The sequence below is a fragment of the Periophthalmus magnuspinnatus genome, chromosome 9 (genome assembly GCF_009829125.3).
Source record: "Periophthalmus magnuspinnatus isolate fPerMag1 chromosome 9, fPerMag1.2.pri, whole genome shotgun sequence".
NCBI classification, from domain to species: domain Eukaryota; kingdom Metazoa; phylum Chordata; class Actinopteri; order Gobiiformes; family Gobiidae; genus Periophthalmus; species Periophthalmus magnuspinnatus.
In genome coordinates, this window is record NC_047134.1 from 21,607,924 (window position 1) to 21,628,480 (window position 20,557).

General features: G+C 36.1%; 1 protein-coding gene across 2 annotated transcripts; it reads left to right on the forward strand.

Moving 5' to 3' along the window:
• The first annotated feature begins 614 nt into the window (after positions 1–614).
• Positions 615–20,333, forward strand: ehmt1a (euchromatic histone-lysine N-methyltransferase 1a). 2 transcript variants are annotated; one of them, XM_055224195.1, is made up of 24 exons: positions 615–717; positions 1,788–1,875; positions 1,948–2,054; positions 3,478–3,616; positions 3,708–3,790; positions 4,003–4,198; positions 4,610–4,755; positions 10,299–10,442; positions 10,889–11,187; positions 12,019–12,087; positions 12,508–12,596; positions 12,668–12,771; positions 13,237–13,359; positions 14,435–14,536; positions 14,781–14,885; positions 15,307–15,461; positions 15,876–16,043; positions 16,774–16,918; positions 16,994–17,071; positions 17,322–17,437; positions 18,022–18,108; positions 18,198–18,276; positions 18,830–19,005; positions 19,542–20,333. In XM_055224195.1, exons 2-24 carry the CDS (start codon positions 1,791–1,793, stop codon positions 19,636–19,638), a joined length of 2,892 nt encoding a protein of 963 aa, XP_055080170.1. In that variant the 5' UTR covers positions 615–717; positions 1,788–1,790; the 3' UTR covers positions 19,639–20,333. The 2 variants fall into 2 exon arrangements, with proteins under 2 accessions (XP_055080170.1, XP_033828868.1); XM_033972977.2 differs by having other exon boundaries at positions 1,788–2,054.
• Positions 20,334–20,557: the final 224 nt, after the last annotated feature.

Consider the following 20,557-nt stretch of genomic DNA (forward strand, 5'->3'; position numbering starts at 1 on the left):
TAGACAGCAGAGGGGGTAGAAATACACATGAAGTTTCAACAATGAAAAGTTAAAATTTTTGTAGAAAAACAACAGAGGGCAAGAAATTGTTTTCATAACAAAATATAATGAAAACCATACTAGTAGTCCACTGTAAGCTTTGTGTCCTAAAATTTTAAATAAGGTTTTCCTACTTTAACTTAAATTATGCATCAGAAATAACAATAGTTTACATTTAGCTTGTAAAATGTATTTTGATCACATGACTTTTCTATTGTTTCCTAGTTGATCAAATGGCTAGGCCAAGTATAAAATTACTTACAAATAAATACTTAAAGCTTAATCAACCACAGAGAAAAGGCAGATAAACATACGGTCATTTCTATACAAGCATTTCTTGATAGTTAAGTAGGCCTGTATGGCACAACACAAAGACTTAAGTCACCAGAGTGCATCAATATTTTAAGCCAGAAGAAATATGAAAAAAGCCTGCTATTTTGTCATTTGCCCACTTCTTTAGATTGAATCTTCAATTTTTATTATATTTGCTATCAAATCAAGCACAGTTATAGGGGGGACACGTACAACTAACAGCACTCCCAAAATCCAAAAAGTGAGCGCTCGTGAGGTCACGTGGAGCGGAGGCGGAAACAGAAACTTTAGTGACTTCCTGTCCCACTTCCATCCTACGCTCTGGCCCTGCGTTCATGTGGAGAGACAACAACAGAACCGAAGCTGGTAGGACCAAACTTTTACGCTGGATACATTTACATTTTACACATATTTAGGTGCAAAAGGTGTGCTCGTTTAACCCACACACAGATCGTGAGCTTTCATTTGTCCATTTCCAAACGCGATGGGGCTCGTAGATGCGGTAACTTTGAGAGGTGCACTGACGCTCAAGTTGACTTCAGCAGCGCCCATAATATCAATAATGGATGTTGGACCAGTTTATTTGACCCATTGTGCACGGATAAATAGTTTTTAAGCTGGTTTCCTTCGAATAATTATATCAGTTGACATATAATAATAAATAATTTCTCGATTGAAAAAAAAAAGTGGTTTTCTTAGGATAAAAAGAAAAAAAAAGGGCAGAAAACGTTGAAATACATTGGGCAAATTATTTGATACAGTGTTTTGTAATTAGAAGTTCTTATAAATAATTTTACATCCATGTTATTGAGCAGTTTTAGAATTATAAGAGTAAAAAAAGAAGAAAATATTTGCATGTTTTATTTGCTTATTTTTTGCAATGAAATATAATGTGTCTTTTGCCACTCCTCCTAAAGGAATACCCTGAATTATTATTATTTTTTTGCTTTATTATTCATTACATTTCAAACTTTATTTTGATACTATGGAACACACTCGATACTCAATACTGATTCCGATACCTCAGTTACAAAAAACAAAAAACAAGACAATAGAATCAGATTTTCAACATTAAATACTAGTGCTTGCTTTTATATTACTATGTGGTCTTATATCTATGTAATGGCTCAGTTGTCCAGGTTGGTTCCATAGTGGTAGACTAGTCTATGTGGTCTTATACTTGTTCTGATCATTCAAAAACTAGGCTCATTTCCGTCCTGTAAATGTGACTTTTTTAGTATCGGCACTTGCACAAATGAGTATCTAGTTTCAATACTAGTTTTTGTATTGATTAGTATGTTTTTTGATACATTTGACAACCCTAGTTGTTAGTATATAATTTTGGCATAAAATACATATAAATTATTATTATTATAAATTCAGAACATTGCTGGAAAAAAATAAAACAAATTCTATACAGTTTTTTGTTTTGGTAGACTATGGACCTGTCTGCAGCCAATGAGGGACGTGTTCCAAGTAAACAACCTGCTTCATCTGGGACTTTAGCTGCTGGTGCAAAGACAAGTAAAGAAAAAATAACCCCTTTCCATCGCTCCCCTCTGTCTAAAAATAACCACGTTGGAGGTACCTCTCTAGGAAAATTTCTGGAATCTCCTCGAAATATTTTCTCAGACAAACCTCCAGGGCAAACAGAGGGACAAGAGCCGGTGTCTAGCTCTGCACAGCCCTCAGCGGTGATCAAGGTTTGTTTTTCATTTGCGTTATGAATAATTACCTTGGCATGGCTAAAACGATTATTGAGTTTTATAAAATTGCTGGGTTTCAAATGACATTCCAATATTCTGTAGAGCAGTAATGTTTAATAAAGATGTGAGGGCAGCTAAAATGAATATTGTTAAATTGCAAACTTTGGTTGGGTCTAGCTAATTTCAGAATTTTTCAGGTTCAACATGTGTGCATTTACCTTTTGGATACTTATCATTAGGGAAAAATGGCTCTCCATCTCCCCACCTGACATTATGACATCATCACATGTAGAATTTAAAAACACCAATGTTTAGATCATTAGACCCTATAGAATTTTGACAGGCATCTAATTAACTATGCGCTCAAGTGTGCATAATCTATTGTTTTGAAAATACTACATTGACAGAAAACAACATATTAACATGTTTTATGAGTATCTTTTTCATTTTTGACATTCTGGGTCCATTCAATCCTTTTGCTCTCTGTGTTAAGTGACTCCCCCTTCAGGGTGCTATCACAACACAATCAGCGTGCATCCCATTAATGAAGCCACTGCACATTGCATCAGGTTTGTCAAGTTGCTGTGTACAGTTTTGTATCATGTTTTTGTATATTTATGGAAAATTGTCATGTAGGAGCATGGATGATGTAGGTTTGTGGGCTGAGCATTGCACAGAATCTTAATGTCTGGAAAAGGTCGCTAAAATACCCCAAATGGATGGATGACATCTAAAACCTCTTCAGACATATATTTGATGAGGGAACAATGTTATACCATGGTAGACAGATCAAAACATTGATTTTACATAGTACCCCCTCCTTAATGTAAGACCTTCAGTGACAAGACCCATTAACTTGCGATATTATAACATAGCTTTCCCTCATTTGTATTAAAAATTCTTTCTTCTATATAATGTCGATGACATTTGAAACCCAGCAATTTATCCTCCAAATGTACCAAGTACTCATTGTTTTTTTGCTCTACTACAATCTAACTTCGGGAGTGAATAGCTTAGTAATTGACAGAGGGCTATATTGTCTTTACTGGAGTGAAAATTAACCACCGCAGAGATCTTGCTTTGTACTGTTTGTCCCAATGCCATTCTAGTGTTATGTCTGTGCTGAGATTTCCCTGTAATCTTATAAGACAAACAATGCGAGTACATGGAAGTAAAGTTCTATTGTCATCCAATGTCCATCTTTCCAACAATGTTAACTTTTACTTTGAAAAATAATTGCCAAACTTAAATCATATAAATCCATCTTTGTTTGTAATATATAATGATTCATTGCCAACCATTCATTTAAAGTTGAAGTAGTTTATGCTTATGTTTATTTTGTGCAGTTTTGGGGCTCAAATAGTCCTGTTTCTTATTTTCATATAAACTTGGTCTTTTTGGAAACTTACTTTTTTCATAGTCTTCGATAAAGAAAGCCACAAGGCCAGTTATTGTGAAGACTTCAAAGACTGCTCCTCCTGCCTCTATAAAAGTGAATCCACCAAACAAGAAAAACAAAGCTAAAGGAGCCATGGCCACCTCAACCAAACCACAAACAGGTGTTTTTTTATTAAAATGTTTTTTTTACTGATAAACAGAATTATTCTCAAATGTTGGTCTTTTGGATGTAAACAGTTTTCACTTTTCTAGCTGTGAAGAAAAGAAAAAGAAAACTTGGTCAATATAACTTGGTTCCCAAAAAGAAGGTGAAGGGCAGCAAACCCCAGGACAAGGTCATTATAATTAATCTATTAAAGATGCATATTCTTTTATTTGTGTTTCATTGTCCCCTGATCATGTGTATTAAACATGATCAAACATACTATGATATATGATGTTAATTGGAAAAATGATGTGACTTCTTATGGTAATGTTACTTCCTCTGTTGAATATAGTTCAGGATTTCTCACTCAAAGAATGTAATGTAGGAGGTGTTTTTTTCCAGAAAGAGGAGCCTGCTCATGTCCAGGAGAAGGCCCAGGAAGCAGTTGATTTGAAGCCGCTACCCCAGGTGCCTCTTGTGGTCTCGGTTTTCCCTGATAATGTCTCATTGCTGGAGACTGATACTGGAGAGTACACAGAGGTAGACCTGAACTGTCTGGACCTCAAAGCCCAAGAAGCGCTCCTCTCTCCCCAGACAGGTAACTTTAACATCCTCTGTTAATGTGATAATGTGATTGCATAGTTTCAGTTTTCACAATGGTAATGCATATACTTTAAATCTGTTCTGAAGTAAATGTTTCTCTTATCTTATCCTGACCATAGCCATGCTAAAATTGCTTTCACTAAGCATGTCCTACTAGTAGGTGGCAGCTTTTGAGATGAGCTTTGCTTACACTACATGTATCAGTATGTAGGACTACTCAAAGTATGTCTGGCGTCAAATTGTTGAGTTTGGCTTTAAAAGTATTGACTGCTGCCAGAACCTCTATTTCAACGCCCACTAGTAAGTGATCTGCTATTGCTAGGTCTACTGTTACTTCTACCGAGATAATCACCATTGCAACTACCACTAACTGTGAAATAATTGTATTTTGTGTCATTGAAAAAAGGTTTTGCAGCAGAAGGACCAGTGACTGAATCAGACCTGGCGGAGGAGTTACCACTGTGCTGCTGTCGGATGGAGACGCCTTACAATGGAGGAAGTCTGTCTGCCCAGGATCAGACCTGCATGGCCATGGAGAGCTATGATGGCATGGTAAGGCTCTAAATAATACTATATCTCAAACCAAAAAGGGCTTTTGCTAGTAATTTATGGCTTAGAAATAATAAGAAGCTACTGGTTGTTTTAATGTGAATAATCTGACCAAAGCAAAACTTCAGTGTTACTCTAAAGACTCTGTATAGGAGTGAGGATGGTCCAATATGATTTTTTTTTTTTTTTTGTGGAGACCTTGTAGTCCTTGCTGCAGATATATTTGTTGATATTATATATTATAACAGGATTTTAAAGGGTTACAGCACACAGTAGTACAGAGTGATATGGCCTCAAAAATGTATCACAATATAAAAGAAAATTTACAATAACAATATACTGGCCAACGCTTGAAAATTTTACCGGGGGGGGATCATTGATTACACATGATACACATTTGACCCACAATTAAGTGAATAGCAGAATAAACCACGCTTACCGATCAGGAACAGCATCCAGTCCATCAAAACATAAGGTCCCTCTACTCCTCAGTCCACCATGAGATCTTCACTCGGTTCCACGAACTGCTCCGGGTCCGAGATGCCTCTAGTTTAACTTGTACAAACATCCACAGTGTCCTCGGTCGCATACTTCCTTTGTTTTGTGCGTTTCGTCATGTTTAAAACGCAAAGTGCTGCGTAAAATTACGCAATACGCGCGCGTAATTTTACACGCGGATCTTTATATCCAGTCTCGTGTTTTTATGCGGAGAAGTGACGGAACAGATTTCACTTTCCTGCAGCAGATTGGACATGGAGGCTCTAACTTCCTTTGTGGACATAATTTCTTGACTGGATTATATTCTCTGGACCTTTACGGAACGAATGAGACCAACTTTGTGTGAATATGTTGATGTTTGACAGAACCAGATCGCTCAATGGTAAGTGAAGTCCAGATTCACATTTCTGACTTCTCTGTAAAAACGGCTTTCCTGTCAGCACTGTGGTGATTCGAGGTGTAAATGGTTTACATATTCAGAAAGATGAATGCCGTAGCTTTCATTTGATGTGTAGATTGTTTGTGTGGGTGATGCAGAAATACACGTACATTGCTGTAAAATTGTAACGTGTAACGCGGGCGGGCCGTCGGAACGCTAAGTGGTTAAATTGTGTTGACCACTAAAATAGACAAGCATGTGGAAATCCAGCAGTACGCTTCTCCTTTAAAAAAAAAAAAAATGATACTGGCAAGAGGAAATTGAAAGTAGTTGGACATTGTAGAATGGAAGTTAGACGTTTTGAGTCAACACTTACATCTACAGAGGGGCCCTTCTTTAGTGGAAGGCTTTACCTCTCCCCTACCAACAGGACACTAGAGTCACCCATAGGCCCAGACTTTTACCAGGGGGTAATGTTCTTTAATATTTTAGTTAGGGTTCATAATGTTCACTGGGTTGTTACGGTCATACTGTCAGTATTTTTTTCCTTGGTTAAAAATGTGTACCAGTAAAGTGAAGATTGTCTCTTTGAACATGAATGGCTTAAATAATCCAATTAAAAGGGGCAAGGTTCTTAAAAAGTTAAAGAAGGAAAAGGCAGAGATCATTTACCTACAAGAAACTCACCTGTCTGATACGGAACATGAAAAAATAAGTAATTTAGGTTATAGAAATGTATTTTATAGTTCATTTAAAGGAGGTAGAAAACGTGGAGTAGCAATCTTAATACATAACAGTATAAAATTTGAGGGCCTGAAAGAAATTAAAGACGGTGAAGGTAGATATATATTAGTTAAGGGGAAACTAGAAGAATATGTGGTTACATTGTTGAATGTATATGCTCCACCTGAATCTGATAAGTCCTTTTATAAATCTGTATTTGACATAGTGGCTATGGAAACAGAAGGAACATTAATATGCTGTGGAGATTGGAACATTGTCTTGAATCATACTTTAGACTCAAGTAATATTAAGAAAAACAGTAGAACATACTTGTCACGATACATCAATACAACATTAAATGAATTGGGGATTATAGATGTCTGGCGAGAATGTCATCCATTAGAGAGGGACTACACATTCTACTCGGCACCACACTCAACTTATACAAGAATAGACTACATTTTCATGAACAAAGAAGACAGGTTTAGAATATTAGAATGTAAGATAAGAGCAGCTGATTTGTCAGATCACTGTGCATTGAATCTAACATTGGACCTTAGTAGAAAAATTAAAAATACAAACTGGAGACTCAATGTTGGAATGCTTAACAATAAACAATTAAGGGAAAAGCTAAAAACTGAAATCAATAACTATAAAAAAGAAAACTGTAATAGAGAAACAGATCCCACAATGGTGTGGGATGCTATGAAGGCAGTATTGAGAGGCAAACTGATATCACATGCAGCATATATTAAAAAAGAAACGTTAGACTATCAGACTGCCACAGAGGAATTAGAAAAACTTGAAAAGCTACATAAGAAAAATAACAATCCAGAGATACTTGATAAGATTAAAGAAACAAGAGGAAAAATTGATAAGATATTAACAGAAGAAGTGGAAAAGAATATTAGGTTTTTGAAACAAACATATTATGAAGGAGGATCAAAATTAACAAAATCACTTGCTAGACGTTTGAGAAATAAACAACAATCTAACACGATCTACAAAATAAGAGAGCCTATAACGGAAAACTTAGTTTACAAACCAGAAGAAATTGAAAAAACATTTGAAAAATATTATTCTAAACTTTATTCCCAACATAAATTAGCAGATGATGAGACAATTAGAGCTTTTTTTTAAACTCATTAGATTTACCAAATATAGGAGTGTCCCAAAATTCAATATTATGTTCGCCTATCACAGAAAAAGAACTAGAAAGTACAATAAAACGAATGAAGTCCAACAAGACTCCTGGAACGGATGGGTTTCCAGTGGAGTGGTACAGGACCTTTAAAGAAGAGTTGAACCCATTGTTATTATCATCGTTGAAAAATTGAGTTTTACCTCCCTCGTGGAGAGAAGCAATAATTATGATTATCCATAAAGAGGGCAAGAACAAAGAATATTGTGAAAGTTATAGACCAATATCAATATTAATCTGTGACTGCAAAATATATACGTCAATTATATCTAATAGATTCCAAACATTTCTCTCCGATATGATAGATGAGGATCAGGCAGGTTTTATTAGAGGACGACAAACCCAAGACAATATAAGGAGGACTTTACATATAATCGAACAAGCACAAAAAACAAATGAAAACACACTTCTTTTGAGTCTGGATGCCGAAAAGGCTTTTGACTGCGTTAGCCGGAGATTCTTGTATTGCTGTTTGGAAAGATTTGGCCTTAATACACAGTCAATTGTGTCAAAACATTATACCAAGACCCAAAAGCAAGACTAAAGATAAATGGTAGTCTCACAAACTGGTTTACCCTAGAAAGATCTGCGAGACAGGGGTGCAGCTTGTCACCAACCCTCCTTGCAATATTTATTAAACCATTGGCACAAGCTATAAGGCAGGAAGAGGGAATAATAGGAGTAAAAATTAAGGACACAGAGCACAAGGTGGGGCTATTTGCTGATGATGTCTTAATTTATTTAAAACAACCAGATGTATGTTTACCTAAATTAATGGACTTACTAAATTATTTTTGGCTATTTATCGGGTTATAAACTGAATATTGAGAAAACGCAGGTTCTCCTCTTAAACTGTAATTCTCCATTAAAAATATAGCAGCAATATAATTTCAAGTGGAATAAAAAATCAATGGACTACTTGGGAATAAAGATTACAAATAATTTAAACACATTATATGAGACCAACTATAAACCCTTGAACCAACAAATATACAAAGACATGGAAAGGTGGGAGGTTTTATTGTTAGATCTACATGCTAGAATCGAGACAATTAAGATGAATCTCCTGCTGAGAATTTTGTATCCTTTCCAGTCCCTGCCAGTGTCAATACCAGCTAATCAATTTGTGGAGTGGAACAAAAAAATCTCAAGATTCATATGGAATGGAGCCAAACCAAGAATTAAATTTTCAACACTTCAATTACCAAAAAATGAGGGTGGATTGGCCCTGCCAAATTTAGAAGAGTATTTCTATGCAGCCCAGCTCAAATCTTTGATTTGTTGGTGTGACTCTGAGTGCACAGCCAAGTGGAAACATATTGAGTTGAATAATGTTTGCCATGTACGAGCAATGATTGTTACATTTTCCTTAAACAATCTTTATTTGCAAAGTTAGACTGTATAGTCAAGTTCACGCTGGATGTCTTGTTCAGAATTGTAAAAAGATTCAAAATAGAGAAAGAGATTAAACTTTTAAGTTGGCTAGCATATGATACAAATTTCAAACCAGGAATTATGAATACTAAATTTAAAGAGTGGACAAATAAAGGATTGAACATTATAGGAACATTCATTAAGGAAGGGGAGTTGGTAAGCTTTCAAAATATAAAGCATAGATTTGATTTAGAACATCAGGAATTCTATATGTACTTTCAAGTGAGAGACTATTACCAAAGAGAAATCAGACCGGACCTCCCGAGTGAACTGAATATAATCACTGTGACACTTTGGGATGCATATAAGAACAAGAGTGAAAAAATTATATCTAAATGGTATAAAGGTTTGGGGGCTAACAGGAAAAATACGTCGTTATACATTAGGGATAAATGGGTGAAAGAAATTAAAGAAGAAATAAGTGATGATAACTGGTATCAAATTTGGCAAAATCAGATAACCTCAACTAATTCAACAAATTGGAGAATCTTTTCCTGGAAGAACATCATCAGATTTTTCATCACACCAAAGATTAAAAAAGCATCTCTATCAGTGGATCAACCATGTTGGAGACATTGTGGGGAGTATAATGTGGGACATGCACATGTGTTTTGGCAGTGCAGCAAGGTGTCACTATTTTGGGAAACTTTGGGCAAAGAAATGGAGAAAATATTGGGGTACACACTATCAAGGTCATGCATAACGATGTATTTTGGGCGGACTACTGACGCGCATATCCCAAAAAAGGACTACTACTTAATCAAGATATTACTGGCAGCATCAAAAAAAGCCATTACACGCAAATGGCACAAGGAAGACCCCCCCAATGCTTGACAACTGAAGGGACATTGTGGAAGAAATTCACGCTATGGAGAGACTCACATATATTTTAAGGTTACAAAAGGAAAAGTACAAAGAAAACTGGGATAAATGGTTTTTGTATTTAAAATGACGGCTGACCGAATGTTCACTGTTCTTTTGTTAAATCTTTGGAATTAATAAAATATAAGTTACAAAAAAAAATAAATCTCAATTTAACAGAAGATGCACAGTTACACAGCCATATTTTTATATCTAGACAAATGCATATGCAATATTTGCTGCTTGAAAAAGTAATAAATACAGAAACAGTTAATTAACAAGTTAAAAAAATTTGTTAGATTTGTTTTACATTCGGCCCTTTGAGAGCAGCCATTTTGCTGATGTGGCCCTCGGTGAAAATGTGTTTGACCCCCCTGCTCTAGGCTTTACCTGTAGCAATATTGTCCATCGCTATATGAGTCTAATGCTCAAACTTCCTTTGTTTTTCAGCTGAGTCGTTGTCAGAGGCGAGTGGTGAAGCAGGAGATGATGCGTCCTTCCAACACTGTGCACCTGCTGGTCCTTTGTGAAGACCACCGAGCCGGGATGGTCAAACACCAGTGCTGCCCCGGCTGTGGGCTCTTCTGCAGAGCGGTGAGCACATGCAAATGGATTAATTATTACAGCTCAGCACAGTAATGTTTTGGTTTGGCTATGGGAGGTTATTTATTGTCTATGAAAATGCTTCTTTCTTTCTTACTTTTTTCTACTTTGGGACCACATTGGCAATAATCTCTAGATGAATAAGTGTACACTATTTATTTATTTATATTAGTATATACCAGAATTTAAATCAATAAAAAAAAAGTCTAATCTATTTTCCATTGTATTTTTGCACTGCCTACCTAAATGGGTTTTAAAATATTTATAAAGCTGGGATGCATTTTAAATGGTTATATACAGTTGCTACAGGGTTTACCAATAAATGTAATATTTCTTCTTTTTGTTTTTATCTTATTTGTCTATTTTCTTTCATTTACACACAATTCAAAGCTCTACAATATATTTTTCTTATTTTTTTTCCATCATTTTTAATTCAGGGGACTTTTATGGAGTGTAGGCCATATGGAAATATATCTCACCGCTTCCACCGGGACTGTGCCTCGATCTTGAAGGACCGTCGCTTCTGCCCTCACTGCGGAGAAGAAGCCACTGGAGCCAAAGAAGTAACTGTACCTAAACCAGAGCCCTCTCCCTCTGTACCTAAGTCGAGTCCTGGGCCCCCTCTGCCTACCGTGGCCACCCTGCCCTCTGTCTCCACCACACCAGCTGTCCCCCAAACTCTCAGGGCTAAGAAGAGCTTCCAACCCCCGAGGAACGAAGCAGAGAGTCCGAGCAGGTAATGAGTTGGTTTAAAGTTTATTTCTATTGATTCTTTGCAGCTGATGTCATCAATATTCCATTGGGGGGGGTGAAGCTAATTAGAGGCCCAGCTCTGCCTGAAGCTCTGTTAATCAAGATGGGCTTTAATCTGAGCTTTGTTTTAACAATCTGACCAGAAAGAACTGATTTAGCTCGCACTACAACCAGAGAGCTGATTTTTGTACATCTTCTATGAATATGCATTTCAGAGCAAGTTACGATTATTAGTTGACTAGTCAAACAACTATTTTTACTGTAAATTTATTTTTAACAGGTTTCTATGAGTAAATAAAATAAATTTATGCTAACTGATGGCTGCTGCTTTATTAATAAACTGTATTAAAGAGAAAATATATAATTGTTACCTGTTTTTAATATTGCTTTTGCATTGGTGATAAAATAATTATTCCAATTAATTAATTAATAACCCTACACAAGCAACAGGTATTGTATGTGTAGGCTTTCTTTAGACCCTATGGAAACATTTTGTTGTGTGTGTGAACTATGAATGCCATTGTAGTTATATAAATAATATAATAATAAAATATAGTCCCATTGCTGTATTTGGCCAATCAGGGAAACCTCATAGAAACATATCCTGCAATGAGTGGAGAATGTTGTATTGGGAAGGTCTGTGTCTAAGAATGACTTTTCCTTCTCTTCATTTTGGATAATCTCCTCAGCTAATTAATGCTCTGTATTCCCTATTTGGGTGATTAAATAGTTAGATTTTACTTGTTTTAATGACCTGTCTTTTCAGTACTTGTTGAAAAGTTCATGTTTATTATATAATTTCCTTTTTTGTCAGGTCAAAAGGTGAAGCTGACAGTCCAAAAGAGTCACTGGAGACCATCTTGTCAGCTCTGGAAGATGAAAAGTAAGTGGGTATTTTTACTTCAGCTTGTATAATATTGGAGCTTGACAGCCCAGTGAGTAATTAAGGAAAAGTAAGTAAGGATCTTATCTTATCTGATTTTTTCAGATATATCGTAAAAAGCAGCTCTTGAGGTGAAAATAAGTCTTATGCATGCTGTCTCCGTCTAATTAGAAAGCATTTTATTGTTGGATAATCAGGAAGTGCGCTTTGCCATGCTAGTTGTTGTTAGCTTTACAGTCACAGCAAAACTCTATAAGCTCTTTTCCAAACCGAGAAAAGTGAAACAAATTCATCACAGTGAAAATTTTGAATGCTCGGAGTGCATAAGTTAAGTGAGGAATAACTTTGGACCACAGTAAACTTAAAATGAACTAGTTCTAGTAGTTTATGGTGCCTTTTAAAACCCTTATTCTTCTCTAGCTTGAAACCCAAAAAAGTGAAGTACCCTGCCCGTCAACTGTACATCTCTGCCAAACAGGGGGATCTTCAGAAAGTCATTCATCTTTTGGGTAAGGCATTTGTCATTTCAAATGAGCTGCTGTTAAAATGCTGTGGAGATTTATAGGTTTGTGTTTGACAGTTGATGGAAAGGACCCGAACTATGTGGATGGTCAAAGCAAACGGACAGCTCTACACGCTGCAGCTGCCGTGGGACACCAGGAGATCTGTCACATGCTTGTTCAAGTAGGAGCAAAGCTTTGAATGTGTTTTTCTTAAATCGTTACAATGACTGAACTGAACACATTGACAAAAATGTTAGTTAACTTTGAAATTCAAATTGAAACTGTAACATTATAAAATTATTTTGAACTTATTCCTTGTGCTATCTTTTGTTAAAACAAGATTAACCAAGTTGGAATTGTAACTTTCTTCTGTAATATTTTTAACCTTAAGCAAAATTGAAAAAGCTAAACAGAACTACCCTATTAAAACTATTCAGCTATATTAGACAATTTTGTACAACATAAAACAAATAGAATAACAGTTCACTTAAGTTTTAGAGACAGCTTCCACAACTTAGATCTGTAACATATTGCAGTGGATTTTATATTTGAGACTGAAATGTGTGAAACTATGATCTAATTGTCTGATTTCTTTAGCTCACATATAAACTGATACATTATTGATTTTCTTCACAACTTCGTACAGGCTGGTGCCAACCTTGAGACTTTTGACGAGGATCACCGGACTCCTCTGATGGTGGCGTGTGAGAACAACCATCTGGACACTGTGAAGTACCTTCTCAGAGCTGGAGCGTCCATCTGCCATAAGGTCAGCCCTGTTACCACACTGTTACTACCTTGTTACTAGGCATTTCAATGTACATCATGTTATAGGACTATCCACTGTCAGTTATGGTTAGCTGGCTTTACACTCACTATAGTCTTTGGAGTGCAACTGTGATGGTTTCAGGCTTCATGGTTGGTCTATCTTGCCTGTGAATGAGCAGTTCGATGTATGGATGTTCTTTTTGGATATTTTTTAGTGTGTGAGCATGTTCTTGAAAGATGCTCTTGGCCCATTGTTTGTCAGCCTTCATAGTTCAGTCAGAGATCTTGTAAAGTTATTAGAAGCAATTTATTCCAACTCTGTACCATAGCTAAATTAAAAATGATCATGTCTTTAAAAAATTGGGCAACAATTATCCATGCATTCATAACCACCAGGCTGGACTACTGCAACTCCTTATATGCGGTCCCACCAGCATATAAGGAGATTACAGCTTGTCCAAAATGCAGCAGCCAGGTTTTTAACAGGTACTAAAAAAAGAGACCGCATCACCTCAGTTTTAACTCAATACCATTGCCTACTTGTGAAGTTTAGAGTAGATTTTAAAATGTTACTATTTGATTTAAAGCTTTTAATGATACTGCCCCAGGTTACCTACCTGATCTCCTGGTTCCTTACTTATTCTCTCGGGTCCTCACATCAACCTTATAGTACTTCCTACATCCCCTCTCAAAACCAAAGGTGATAGGGCCTTTTCTGTCAGCCCTGAAACTGTGGAATGAGCTCCTGAGTCATGTAAAGAATACCACATCTATTGATAATTTTAAAACTCATTAAAGACTCACCTCTGTGATCTGGCTTTTAACTAATGATATTTTACTGCTGTCTTGTTGCTGCAAATGTCTGGTTGTTGCTTTTACATCTTTGTACTGTATTATGTTTTGTTTTTCTGTTTGTGAAGCACTTTGGTACAACTGTTGTTTTTAATCGTGCTCTATAAATGAAGTGGCTTGGTGGGCTTGGCTTGAAAACTAGATTCAAGATTTGATTTTTATTTTAGCCTAGAGCAACTTATAGCAAAAATAACATTACATTGTATGCCATATTTCTGTTGTAGGATATAATGGGTTTCACCTGTCTACATCTAGCAGCTAAACTGGGACATTACGACATGATTCATTATCTTCTCTCCAGAGCATCCAAATACATCAACTGCCAGGTAATAAACTCAGTAATTCACTTCTGTGAAGTATGTGCTTGAGTGGTTAGTCAGAACATTGAATGTTCATTTCCAGTTCTGACCATTTACTGTAGCTGTGTCCATGAGCAAAACACTGTTTGGCATGTCTATGTTATCAAAATGGCTGTTGTAGGTTTCCTCTCTGTTCCACTAAAGCTGAAAATACAGATTAGATTCGTCATTTGTCATTTTAAGAAGCCTATCATGTTATCTGTGTGTGCAGGATGATGGGGGCTGGACTCCTATCACCTGGGCAATCGAGTACAAGCACAAAGAGATTGTAAACCTGCTGCTGTCCCGAGGCTCCGACGTTAACATCAGAGACAAGGTAAAGCAGTGATATGCATTCAAAAGACTTCAGCTAGCTCAAACAAACATTTTTATTAAGTTAATGTCTTTTCCTGTAAAAATCCTTATAACAATCCTTATATAAAAAACTTATACTGGCCATTTTGAAAATGCATAAGGTTTTAAACATTTGGGGGTAACCAAAAATAAGTTATAAAGTGAACTCACTCCTAGGGTTAGGTAGTAGCAAGCTATTTCAGAAAGGCATCATCAGAGAACACAGCAATATGTGTGTGCACTCACATGCGTGAATGAATCAAAACAATACTGGAAGTATATTTTGAAATTAATAATCTTCTTTTAGATAATAATACAACTATTGGTATTTTTAGCACAGCAACAGTTAATTTGCATTATATAACCCCTTTAACTATCCTAATGCTGGCCTATATTGCTTCCAGGAGGAGAATGTGTGCCTGCACTGGGCAGCTCTGTCGGGCTGTGATGACATTGCCCAGGCTCTGCTGGACGCTAGCTGTGACCTCATGGCTCTGAACATACATGGAGACCTGCCTCTGCACATCGCCGCTCGAGAGAACCACCTGGACTGTGTCATGTAGGGCTGCTGTTAGATATGTCATAAAAAGCTACAATATACATAAAATGTTATCAGTGATTCTTTATCTAGTTTAAACCGTCTCTTGCAAACTCAAAATGTATGTCACAGCTTGATGGCATCAGATGGTAATCTAGAGCTGGATTTCTGGGTGTTTTAAGTCTATTTACCTTCTCCAGACTTGTTCAGATCACATAGCTATGCAAGTGCTTCTTGTTTTGAGCCTGTTGTCAGCAGATGGAATCCTTGCACCAAATTGCTCATGCGCATACACTATTTGAAGTTATATTGCTTGAAATACCACAAGGCTGAGAAGTAGTGTTGTTATTGATATTCTGAATGATATTCAGTTTACATTTTTTTAACAATATTTTAAGGAGATTATCTACTCTATATTTCTTGTCTTCTTGTTAGGCTATTTCTGTCCCGTGGTTCTGACGTGAATCAGAGAAACAAAGAGGGAGCCACGCCTCTGGACTGCTGCACCTTCGGCTCAAAAGTCTGGACTGCCCTCAACACTAACAAGAAACTGACAGACGCACGGAGAGGACGAGACTGCCAGGGAGAGCGAGTGCTTAGCAGGTACGGGCGATTGAGAGCTGCCAGGTTCTCTGTAGTGTTAGACATGTGCAGTTATTTAGGTTATTATGTTAATATTATTGATGGCAGCAATGATAATGGTCTTAATTGATTATGACCCCTCTATGTGATTTATTGTTTGATTAAAATGCTACTGGCAATGTTCTGATATTTGAATTTGCCAGACTTTTGACATAAATTGATGAATGTCCTGTTCATATATCTCCTTTTTATGGTATATTTTCCATATAGTAACTTCTTTTTTGGGAATTATTTTCAGTAAATGTTTTTATTTATTTTTTTTGCTACAAACAACAGGCATGCATTTGTGATGCAAAATCATCTCCAACCTGGAGGCTTTTTTTTGTGTAATTAGTAGAAATCTCTGACATTATTTTACATATTGTTCATTGTAAATTGTAATATTAAACTAAAATGTAAAATTTAATAATAGAAACATTAAAGAACTTGCATTGTGGAAAAATGTCAGACTTTTTAAAATAAAATTTTTCTGAGCACTCAAGCCTCAAAATGCAGGACAATATAGGATTACTCAAAAATCAATCAACTGATGATAAGGGAACTTTGTTATAACATAGTTAAAAGCTCATAAAAGACTATGACATTTTCAAAATTGAAGATCTTAAAAGATTTTGTCCCAACCCTTGCCGGTAAAACTCTGGTTTTAAGCATAAAAGAGTATATATGTTGTTTTTTGCGCTTTTTTCTCTAGGGATATTTCTCGAGGTTATGAATCTGCTCCCATCAGTTGTGTGAATGGTGTGGACAGTGAGCCATGTCCAGATAATTTTAAATACATCCCAGAGAGCTGCATCACCTCCCCCCTCAACATAGACAAGGACATCACACACTTACAGGTATCCAATCAAATGTTATGATTTTATTCACATGGAAATATGCCACTGATTTGTTTACCGTTCTTCTTCTCTTAGCACTGCACCTGCACAGATGACTGCTCTTCTGTTTCCTGTATGTGTGGGCAGCTCAGTCTGAGATGTTGGTACGACAATGTAAGTTTATTTACTCCAAATAATTTTAAAGTGTCAATGTTATATATTTTGAATGTTTCTTCCCAGATGTGTAGATTTTAATAATACAATGTTTAGCTGTATAATTTTACGTTTAGTATTTTCCTTTTTTAAAATATGCCACGATGTATGCCCATAACCTTTCATAGAAATTAAAAATCACAATACAAAATAAAAATACATTAGTTATTCTTACAAAAAAATATAATTCTCTCCATTGTCTGTCATATAGGAAGGACGTCTACCACTAGACTTCTGCCAGCGAGAGCCACAGGTGCTGTATGAGTGTAACCACGCATGTTCCTGCTGGAGAACCTGTAGGAACCGAGTCGTTCAAAATGGTTTGAGGTGAAACTTTTTCCCATGTTATCTGTTGCCTAAAATCAGTGGGATTGTAACTATAGTGGCTTTAGTAATTTTGTATTACATTCAAATAATATTATTACACATATTATCAGTTTTTTTTATTAGTTTTTAGCCTCTGCAGAGCCTCTACACTTAATATTTAAGTTGCTCTAGGCTTTATTCATATCAGTTAGCCACAAGCTCAGTCTATCTCCCCTCACAACTGAGGTCAGATCATAATATTCCAAATTTCATATCATTCCCACATCACTGTAATGTATGATATGGCCCTGTCCCACTAAAGAGGATCTTTTATTTATATATATATATATATATATATATATATATATATATATATATATATATATATATATATATATATATATATATATATATATATATAACAAAGGGATCATTAACCAATTCACAGTAGATATGCTCAGGTCAGCATCATTTGTGAATTTTACTTTTGGATATCTCAAAATAAGTAACGCAATACTAGCCTCAATGTGACAGACTGACATGATCACATTTTAAAATCTGAAAACGGCCTCGGAAACAAATTATTTTGTTGTTGTTTGTTGCAGAGTACGTCTCCAAGTCTACAGAACACAAAAGATTGGCTGGGGCGTGAAAGCTATGCAAGACATCCCCCAGGGGACCTTCGTTTGCGAGTATGGCCACTGTTGTTCCCATATTTTAACAGAAGTGGCTGAATTTACTGTTAATTTTTCAACTGTGCCCCAAATTGCTTCATCCTTAGATATGTCGGGGAGATCATAACTGACACAGAGGCCGACAAAAGGGAGGATGACTCTTTCCTCTTCACTCTGGGAAACAAGGTAATGCCATTATCTGGCATGAATATTACAGTAGCACCACAAGCGATGGCCTGTAGAGGGCAGTCAGTCTGTACTTTTTTGTGTATCTGCTTTTATTTACAAATGATTAAAAAAAGTTATTTTGGTAATATGTGGAAATGTACAATAAGGTTCTCAGCTGTGGTTTGTCAGTGATAATGGTATTTAGGCTTATGTGGTTGTAGCAAAATAAAAGATTCATTCAGCTTTTGTTAAATTCAGGTTAGTATATTTTGAATGTATTGTTGCTTGACATGTGTAGAGCAACAATGGAAAAAAAAACATGTTATTGCTTTATATATTATTGCATTTTTTAACAGCAAACTACAAAGCAAAATGTACAGGATATGTGCCCAAACATAATTCAGTTTTTCAGTACATTTATTCAAACATAGCTGTTTTTATCTTTTCTTTGACCTACAGCATTTGGTGGAAAGCTTGCTTTGGACAGGACAGCTATCAAAATGTTGCATGATTGGGTCTAAATCTATTATTATTATGACATTCTTTACACAAGTCTTTCTGTTTTCGTCAGGTTGGCGAGGCCCACTGCATAGACTCCAGACTCTTCGGGAACATCGGGCGTTTCCTGAACCATCTGTGTGAACCTAACCTGCTGGCAGTGAAGGTGTTCACCATGCACCAGGACCTGCGCTTCCCACGCATCGCCTTCTTCTCCAGCCGGCCCATCAGAGCCGGAGACCAGATAGGGTGGGTCACAAAACAGACCAAATGAAAGTAGCATGAGTGCACCTCAATACAGCAGGATATCATGGAAATGCATGAAAGGTTTAATTCAAAGTGCAATGAGTGTTGATTTAGCTCATATGATAATGGTAATGTTTTAATAAGTTGATGTTCAACAAAATAAAGTGCAAAGTAATAAAAGTAAAAACTAGAGTAATTGTTGTTTTGAGATAAACTTACCAATTAAGCAAGTGACCCCAGTTACAGTTCAGTTCTGTGGAGACGTGACACTGATCGCTGTAGAAATGCATGGTTCTCAAGGTGTTTTTGTAGCTGTAAAAACATCTGCAATAGTAAAAAAAATGCAGCATATGTCAGTTTAATACTGTGGCAGACTCTCATCAGAAACGTTACACAGTGCACCATAAATTTTTCAATGTTCTGTTCACTGTACACATACAATATAAAAAATATAGTCTGTGTATGTTAAGATGCACCTAGATGGCAAAGGATGTTTCCAGTATTAAGGGCATATTAACAGATTTTCTTTCTTCTGGCAGGTTCGACTACGGGGATCACTACTGGAAGATTAAGAGCAAGTACTTCAGCTGCCAGTGTGGGTCCCCCAAGTGTCGGCACCCCTCGGCCAGCCGATAGTTCAACCTCAACCTGCTTAACCTGTATGAGAAAACTAACCACTGAACAACTGCTTTTAGATTCGCTCTACAGGGCTCTGTTCAATGCTGCTGTCACCATGTTGCATAGATCATGTATAAAAACATTATACCTACATTGCATGAATTAGTCAAATGGTATGTTTTAAGGGCTTAAACCAGCTTCAGAACTCAGAGAACATTAAATCTATACCTGAAATGTGAATCTACTGTGTTTTGTGTGTTACATTAACTATTATAAATTATTGTTTTGTTGTGTCATTGCTTCTCCCAGACTATATGGATAATGCAGTCAGACCTTCTTAGAGTTAACATGAAATTAGTCCCTCTGTAGGTTTATAATCATTGACCAATTGCATACCAAAGTTTTGCTAGTTTTGAACAGAGCCTTGTAGGTATTTAAGGATTTACATCTGTCTAGACTGTAATGCTGTTTCCTACTCCTACTTCCAAAGATAAAAACAAACATAACTTTTGAATAGACCAAATCATGTTACTGTAGATGTAAAGCTAACACCACTATAAATCACTACAGCTTTTTATAAATAAAACTGGCTCCTATTTTTCTTAACTTGTTTTTTTTTTTTTTAAGAAATTAGTGTGCTGTTTACTGAATCAAACCTTACTAGTCAGATGTTCTTATAGTTTTTTTGTACTGCCTATTAGTAAACAATTTTTAAAAAACTATTTTCGGTGTATTTTGTGAATTTATGTTGTACAGCATTACAACTCTTGATGATATTCATTATATAGGTTGTCAGTTGACGAGTATTTTCAGCAAAAACGGATATTTCCATTTTGAAAAATTGCCAATAAGTGTTTTTCTTTTTGTTACCATCTTCTAGAGATACTATCAATGCCAATGGTGTATAGTGGATTTTTATCAAGAAGGAATGGAATTA